Genomic DNA, 7,382 nt, shown 5'->3' on the forward strand with positions numbered 1-7,382 from the left:
CATTTTACTGTGATATTTTCGGTAATTATACATTATTTGTATTTATTCATGTCCAATCAGTCCATTATGCAGGTGGCCAGGTTGGTCTCCAGGTCTTTACGTGTGTTTAAATGCTTTTTGTTCTGTTGTTGTTGCTGTGCTGACATTGTTTAGTCTGGGAAGGTGATGGAGTGAGGCAGAAGGGAGAGAGGCATGGTGTTTGGGAAGGTGATGGAGTGAGGCAGAAGGGAGAGAGGCATGGTGTTTGGGTGACATATGATGAACATACCTGTGGAACAAACAAAGAACACGGAGAAACAAAAGAAGAAGGGACCCCATCCTTCATCTAACTTGTTTATTTTGCTCACGTTGACCTGTGTGCCCTGCCTGTCCGTTATCCCGACGCTTTCCGCTGACCATTGCCCCTCCTCTGTGTGTGTGTGTGTGTGTGTGTGTGTGTGTGTGTGTGTGTGTGTGTGTGTGTGCAGCAATGGAGGTGTTGGTCAGTGAACTGGGGGTCCTTCTGAAGTTGTTGGACCAGGAGAACCTGAGCTCCTCCACCCAGGAGAAAAAGACCTGTGTCCGCAACCTCCTCCAACAGATACAACCATCAGGTCAGTCACTAGACACACGCTCATTAATTATAATAACGACCTGTTTTATTTATAGTGTATATAGTTCACAGTTCATGAAGCATGAAGTCATATTAATGTTGTAATGTTATTTTGCCTGTCTGTCTGTGTTCTCTGTTCCAGTGTCAGGAACCGATTACATTTACATGAACTCGTCCGTGTACAGAAATGGCACCAGTTTTGTAGAATCCCTCTTCGAGACGTTCGGTGAGTTTTGTCTCCGCACTCGGAGCTGTGGAGTACAGATGTCACCCCCCGTGGTATCACATTGTCGTTTTGGAAATTGCTCCGAAATTGAGTGGAATCCTGTGCTGTGTTTTTGACATGACAGACTGTGACCTGGGGGAGTTGAAAGACGCCTCGGAGGACCTGAAGCAGGACCCGCGCACACAGACCCAAGACACGGCCACGTCCAAACAGGCAGGTGTCCCAAAATATCCTGAGTGAATCGCTTAATTTGAACCCACTTGAATCCCTATTCTGGGGGTGGACATTTGCACGAAAATAACCGATCTACAAGCTGCACAGCACATCACAACGAGACGCATAGTGATGTGCTGTGAGCTTGTACATTGGCTAGTTCCTGTGAAGAGATTTGATCTAGTGGGGGGAAAAGGAGCATACAGAGGAAACTGAGGTCAAGTTGACTAAGTATAAGGGTTTAAGTGGTGAATGTGAATGTGATCCATATGCTCTCCGTTATGGAGGAGGTGTGAGGTGTGTGTGTGGCTAGAAGACAGATGGGAGCTTTGACAGAAGTCTCCGGAGTGAGGCTCGCTGTCCAGCTGCGGGCCCCCGTTACTGTTACAAGGTCGTCCATCTTTCTGTCACTCCCTGTCCGTACGACATGTCACTCTCCCTTTGAGACTCTCCCTGACGGACTCCCTGCTCAACTATTAACTCACACCCCTTTAATATCTGTGATATGCGGGAGAGGCCGATGGAGAGTGAGAGAGAGAGAGAGAGAGCTGCACTCCTTTCACAGGGTATTTCCACTAAAACACCTACTGTGAACTTGTGATTTATTTTTGTGCTGTAATGGGATCCTTCCTCCGAGGCCATCTGTCTACTCTAAGGCCTTGACTGCATGTACTGTATTTATGGATATCTTTCTAAACTGATCTTTTGCTCCAGCCGTTTAAAAAAATCACACTTGTGTGAAGTGAGTGACTAATGACTACAAGGCTTGGGGTGGGGTTCTGATCCCCGACCCACAGAGCGATCTTAACTGCTCCACCATCGGTGGTGGGGACAGACTGAACCTTCTTCCGTGTCGGCGGGAAAATGAGAGGTTTGGTTGAGGATAACTGTGTTTACGCCTCTCCTTCTTTTCTCCAGGGCTGCACTACAGACCCCCCAGCGGTGCCTCTGCCCACAACCCCTTTGCCCACAACCCCTCTGCCCACAACCCCTCACTCGGCCGACTCCCCTCCCCCTCTGCCCACAACCCCTCCGCCCGAGGATTACTATGAGGAGGCGGTGCCCCTCAGCCCCGGCAAGCTGCCCGAGTACATCATCAACCGAGGTCAGTCCCTGCGTCCCCCCTCAACCGCTGGTGGGAAGTAACTACGTACATTTACTGTACTTGTGTACAATTTGTCATGTGCTTTTACTTAAATGGTAAATGGTGCATTTATATAGCGGCTTTATCCAAAGCGTTTTACTGGAGTATTTACAATGTACTATACTTTTACTTCCACCCCACTACGTCTCCGAGGCAAATATTGTACTTTTCACTCCACTACAATTATGTGAAAATTATTTAGTAACTACAAGTTAATTTGTAGATTACATTCATACATTAATCAGCCCTATATATATTTCGGTCATTTGAAAATAGCTGATCTACATTACAAGTTCTTGTAGATCTGGTATTTTCGGATTTGGATAACGAGTTATTCTGCATAACGAGTACTTTCTACTTTTGGTACATTTTGATATTGATACTTTTGTACATTTACTCAAGTACATTTTGAATTCAGGACTTTTACTTGTCTAGTATTTCTATATTACAGTATTGTTACGTTTACATAACCCATTTTGGACTGAGGCCGATTCTAAAAACGCTTCTAAATCCTGACCTAAGTTTTCTGAAAAACTCCAAGAGGGGTTCCCGTCCAAAAGGGTTAGAACACCAAAAGGGGTTCCCGCACAGAATGGATGCCCTCAACCCTACAACCTAACAGTGTCCTCCTCGTAATCGTAGTAATCATTTTAGCACTATAAAGCTGGGGAATTTCCATATTTTTCTACTTTTAGCACTTGATCTTTGATCATTCAAAATTTCTCTCATGTACAGTAGCACTTTGCCAAAACATAGTTTTAAAAAAAGAAGGGGAAAAAAAGTGCTCGTTAGTTTAATTACAGGATGACAGAACACAGGGTCTAATTAGTGGTGGTTGTCATGTGCTCCTCTCCAGGCAGCTCCAGCCCTCCCAACTCCATAGAGGATTGCTACGAGGATGCTGAGAGCAACTACCCTCCCACCTGTATCGGTTCACGACGCAAGAACTCATGTAAGAACTCCATTACCCACAAACCAACTGCACATAAGGTTTATTTGCCAAGTTGCTGGAAGTCTTATGTCCACACGTACAACCACGGATGTACACGTGCACCGCGCGCACGCATGCACACGCGCGTGCTCACGCACACACACGCACACACACACACACACACACACACACACACACACACACACACACACACACACACACACACACACACACACACACACACACACACACACACACTTTGTACATCTTTTTTTTTACATTTTTGAAAAATCTTGAAAAGTGTGAGAACTTAATGGCTTAATACACATTGTTGATTTCGTCAGCAATTTAGTTTTATTTTTTATTTTTGGTCATAGTCTTAGCATGTTAGTTTAGTTTTTATGCGTTGACGAAATTGTCAATATTTTTAGTCAGTCATCAGTCAGTGAAAGAAGGTAGTCGAAGAACATTTTTCATCATATTTTTTGTCTACGAAATCAACACTACTTAAAAGTTAAAACTTTTCCTCTTTCCCCAGACAATGACTCTGACGCGCTGAGCAGCTCCTACGAGTCGTATGAGGAGGATGAGGAGGAGAGAGGCCCGAGGGCCCGACTGACCACTCACCAGTGGCCGTCCGAGGAGAGCTCCATGGCCCCCGCCAGAGACTGCCACATCTGTGCCTTCCTGCTGCGCAAGAAACGCTTCGGCCAGTGGGCCAAGCAGCTCATAGTCATACGAGATGACAGACTACAGGTGAGGTGTTGGACACACGCACGCACTGGATATTGTCTGTGATTTTGGATATTGTACTATTTTGATATGGTATATGTGTTCAGATAAAAATATAAATATTGGATCGTGAAAAATTGGTATCGGTAGATACTCAAAATCAAATGATCGGAACCAGATCGGGAGCAAAAAAATGTGATTGGGACATCCCTAACCCAGACCTTTTCCTTTTTCATAAAATATAATTATTTGGAAGATCTTTGTGCAACCTGTGTCTCTTGTGTGGTGTTCCTTGCAGTGCTATAAGAGTTCTAAGGACCTCTCTCCGTACGTGGACCTGCCGCTGCCCCAGTGCACCGTGGTCTACGTCCCCAAGGACAGCAAGAGGAAACGCCACGAGCTCCGCTTCACCTTACCCAACGGAGATGTGATGGTCCTGGCCGTGCAGAGCAAAGAACAGGCCCACAGGTGGCTCAGGGTGAGGCTCACACACTTTCACACGGGTGCATGTGTTTGGTCCAAAGTATTCACAGTACGACAGGCATTAGACGGTGTTGTCGGACTGTTTGTATGTCTATTGTCTAACCAACAGATGCACCCCCTTTTACACACCTGGCATTGGAACCACAATCCACGCTCTTATAAACAAAGGTTCTATTACACTCTAGAACTCTATTACACTCTATACTTCGAGTATAGATTGTTCCACCATTTCTTTGTCTGTCAATTACGTGTAAAATATTCGTAACCAAGTTGGAGAAGTCCAGGGGTAGTAGTAATTGTATTGCATCGTTTGGTTTTTGGAGTGTATTCTCTGATTAGAATCAAGACTAAATAAACAGACAGATCCCAGAGAGGAAGCTGTTGTCATTGTTACAACGAGTGACACCTGTGTCATGTGCCACAGGTGGTCCGAGAGGTGAGTGGCCATGGACGAGGACCAGAAGAATCTTCATCTCCCAACATTCCCAGGAAAACGGAGCTCGACAAGGTAGTGTCACCTGCTATGTATGTCTTGAATTTAGGTCCAGTCCTATTTTAAAAAACGCATGCGCGGGCCGCGCGTTTAGGGTAAACGCACGAGAAAAGCCTGGTGTAGCTTGGCCATGAGGCCCTTAGTTTATTTTATAACAGGGTGCAGGTAAAAAGTGACAACTGACGAAGTGACAACTGACGAAGTGACAACTGACGAAGATGTAATTTACACATCGAAACGTTGTCACTTTTTATTTGCACCCTGTTATAAAATAAACTAAGGGCCTAAATCGTCTGAGCTGCTCCAGTGCCTTCTTGTTCGCATTCTGTGGGTTTGTTTGACTTTCAAAGAAGCCAAAGTGTTGCCTTAATTTCACTATGGTATGAAAATCAACTTACAGAAGCTTTCCATATCAAGTAGTACATTAACCAGATGTCTCTTATCCTGAGTGCCTTCCTTTAGTGCAACATCAGAGCAAGTGCTATGAACCCTAGAAGATAACCAACAACAGGCTATGTGGTCGAATAATTTCTACTAAATGAAAACCCAAGTATGTTAAATTGTACAAATGAAATTCAAACATCCATGTCTTCTTAACTACGCCAGGATGTTTAGCCAACATTGACCCGATTATTGACGTAAGTGTGGTAACATTGTAATGACTATATGGAGAAAATCCAAATCTAAAAATGAATTCATTAATGGACAAATTGGGTTCATATATAATTATGTCTGACATTATGGTTGAAGCTGAACGATCGTTAAAAGTGTTTAATGTTAGGTTGTCCCAGGCCATATGCCAAAGCCTCATTTGCGAGAGAGCATTTCTGAGTCTGAAATAAGGTGGATTTTTGCGGATGTTTGCATCTGCCTAATACCTCCAGTGCTGACATAAGGGAAAGTAGATTATAAATAACAATTAGCGTTTGACAGACCGGCAAAATACTCTCGAACTGTTTGGTGTGACGCGCAAAGTTAAGTTACGTTTGTAGCTGCCTTTGAGTGTAGATTGGATGAGTAATTTACTGTAAAACAGACAATGACAGGGCAGCTGTGGTAGACAGTCAGTCAGAGCTGCAAACGGGAAACATCCGACATCTCCTGATTAGAGCTTTTCACACGAGACGAATGAGAGCTTTTCACCCAGGCGGAGCTGTAAATTACACAGGAGCAGTCATAAATACCGGGGGAGAGAGGGAGACACTGCCAATAGGGGAGAGAGAGGAAGGATGACTTTACTTTGTTTATTATGGGCTGTTTGTTGGAGCTTTATGTGCTCCACTGGATTTGTGTGAGAGAAAGTAAGGGAGGGTTTGAATGAAAGAAGGAAGGAGGGGAAAAAAATAAGAAAGAAAAATACATGAACAGCAGTTAAAATGAAGTTATTGTTATTTCCTCACCATATAAATGGCTTTGGACTTTCAGCTCTTAATTGTTCTTGCGGCGAGCAGACAGACAGACAGACAGACAGACAGACAGACAGACAGACAGACAGACAGACAGACAGACAGACAGACAACTGGATGTTTTAGGGTTGTTTAGTCTGGGGTAACAGTTGGGGTATTAGGTATACTGTACTTTATTATCCCCTCAGGGACTTTGTTGTCCTCTGCATTTGAACCATCCTAAGAGTACTGACAGGTCTTTTGTTTGGGAGGAAGCCAGAGTGTTAGCTTATGTTGCTTCTCTATTATTGTACCCTTTACGGCAGTCCTCTATAGAGCGTCGCAGTCCCGCCCCCTACCATGGACCAGGAAATGATTCTCCGTTCATTTTCCTCATAGACATTTCAGAAAGTATTTATTTAAAGACGTTTACGCCGCGGACAAAGCCAACTCGAGTCGTGACAAATCATGACAACAAACACAATTTTTTGGGCCGAACAAATAATTAAATAATTGTTGTTTTTCTTCTTTGTAATTATTTGTTTGGTTCAAAATATTGTTTGTGTTGTCATGAGTTGTCACGACTCGAGTTGGCTTTGTCCGCGGCATAACCGTCTTTAAATAAATACTTTTTGAAATGTCTATGGGAAAAATGCATTGGGATTCATTTCCTGGTCCATGGTAGGGGGCGGGACTGCGACGCTCTATAGTACCCTTTACGGTACACACACACTGGGATTTACGCATGCACAGTGAGCGCGAATAGACTCTCATGTGAAATATGGGGGGAACCAAAGTTTCCATGTTACTGCCGGGAAACACTGAATAAAGTGTGTGAAACTGAATAAACGTGTTTATTAAGTACATATCAACAAGAGTACCTGCAGTAAACATAGTATACTTATAATGTGACAAATAGCGAAAATAGACAATGTACAAGCTCATCATAACGCATTGCATGACACATTGTGAGCTTGTATATCTACTATATAATTTATATATTCTCTTTTTTTCATAAAATATAAATTACAACATTTGACCCAAATTTATGGTAGTTAACATTAGGTTTAAGGATTTGGACATAATGTCAGTTAATGGGAATTGGATGAAAATGGAAGTCAAATATCCAGATATACTAATTGTGTGTGTGTGTGTGTGTGTGTGTGCGTGTGTGCGTGTGTGC

General features: G+C 43.5%; 1 protein-coding gene across 4 annotated transcripts in view; it reads left to right on the forward strand.

Annotated features, from left to right (window-relative positions):
- The window catches only part of afap1l1a (actin filament associated protein 1-like 1a), a 62,056-nt gene that overhangs the window by 39,984 nt on the left and 14,690 nt on the right, over positions 1-7,382 (forward strand). For all 4 annotated transcript variants that reach the window (XM_079509194.1, XM_079509195.1, XM_079509192.1 and 1 more), the window contains 8 exons: positions 468-593; positions 735-818; positions 943-1,031; positions 1,950-2,136; positions 3,032-3,127; positions 3,645-3,862; positions 4,137-4,316; positions 4,746-4,829. In XM_079509194.1, coding sequence (XP_079365320.1) covers positions 470-593; positions 735-818; positions 943-1,031; positions 1,950-2,136; positions 3,032-3,127; positions 3,645-3,862; positions 4,137-4,316; positions 4,746-4,829 — 1,062 coding nt within the window. In that variant the 5' untranslated portion in view covers positions 468-469. The remainder of the gene's footprint in view (positions 1-467; positions 594-734; positions 819-942; positions 1,032-1,949; positions 2,137-3,031; positions 3,128-3,644; positions 3,863-4,136; positions 4,317-4,745; positions 4,830-7,382) is intronic.

Source organism: Electrona antarctica (genome assembly GCF_951216825.1).
Source record: "Electrona antarctica genome assembly, chromosome: 1".
NCBI lineage: Eukaryota > Metazoa > Chordata > Actinopteri > Myctophiformes > Myctophidae > Electrona > Electrona antarctica.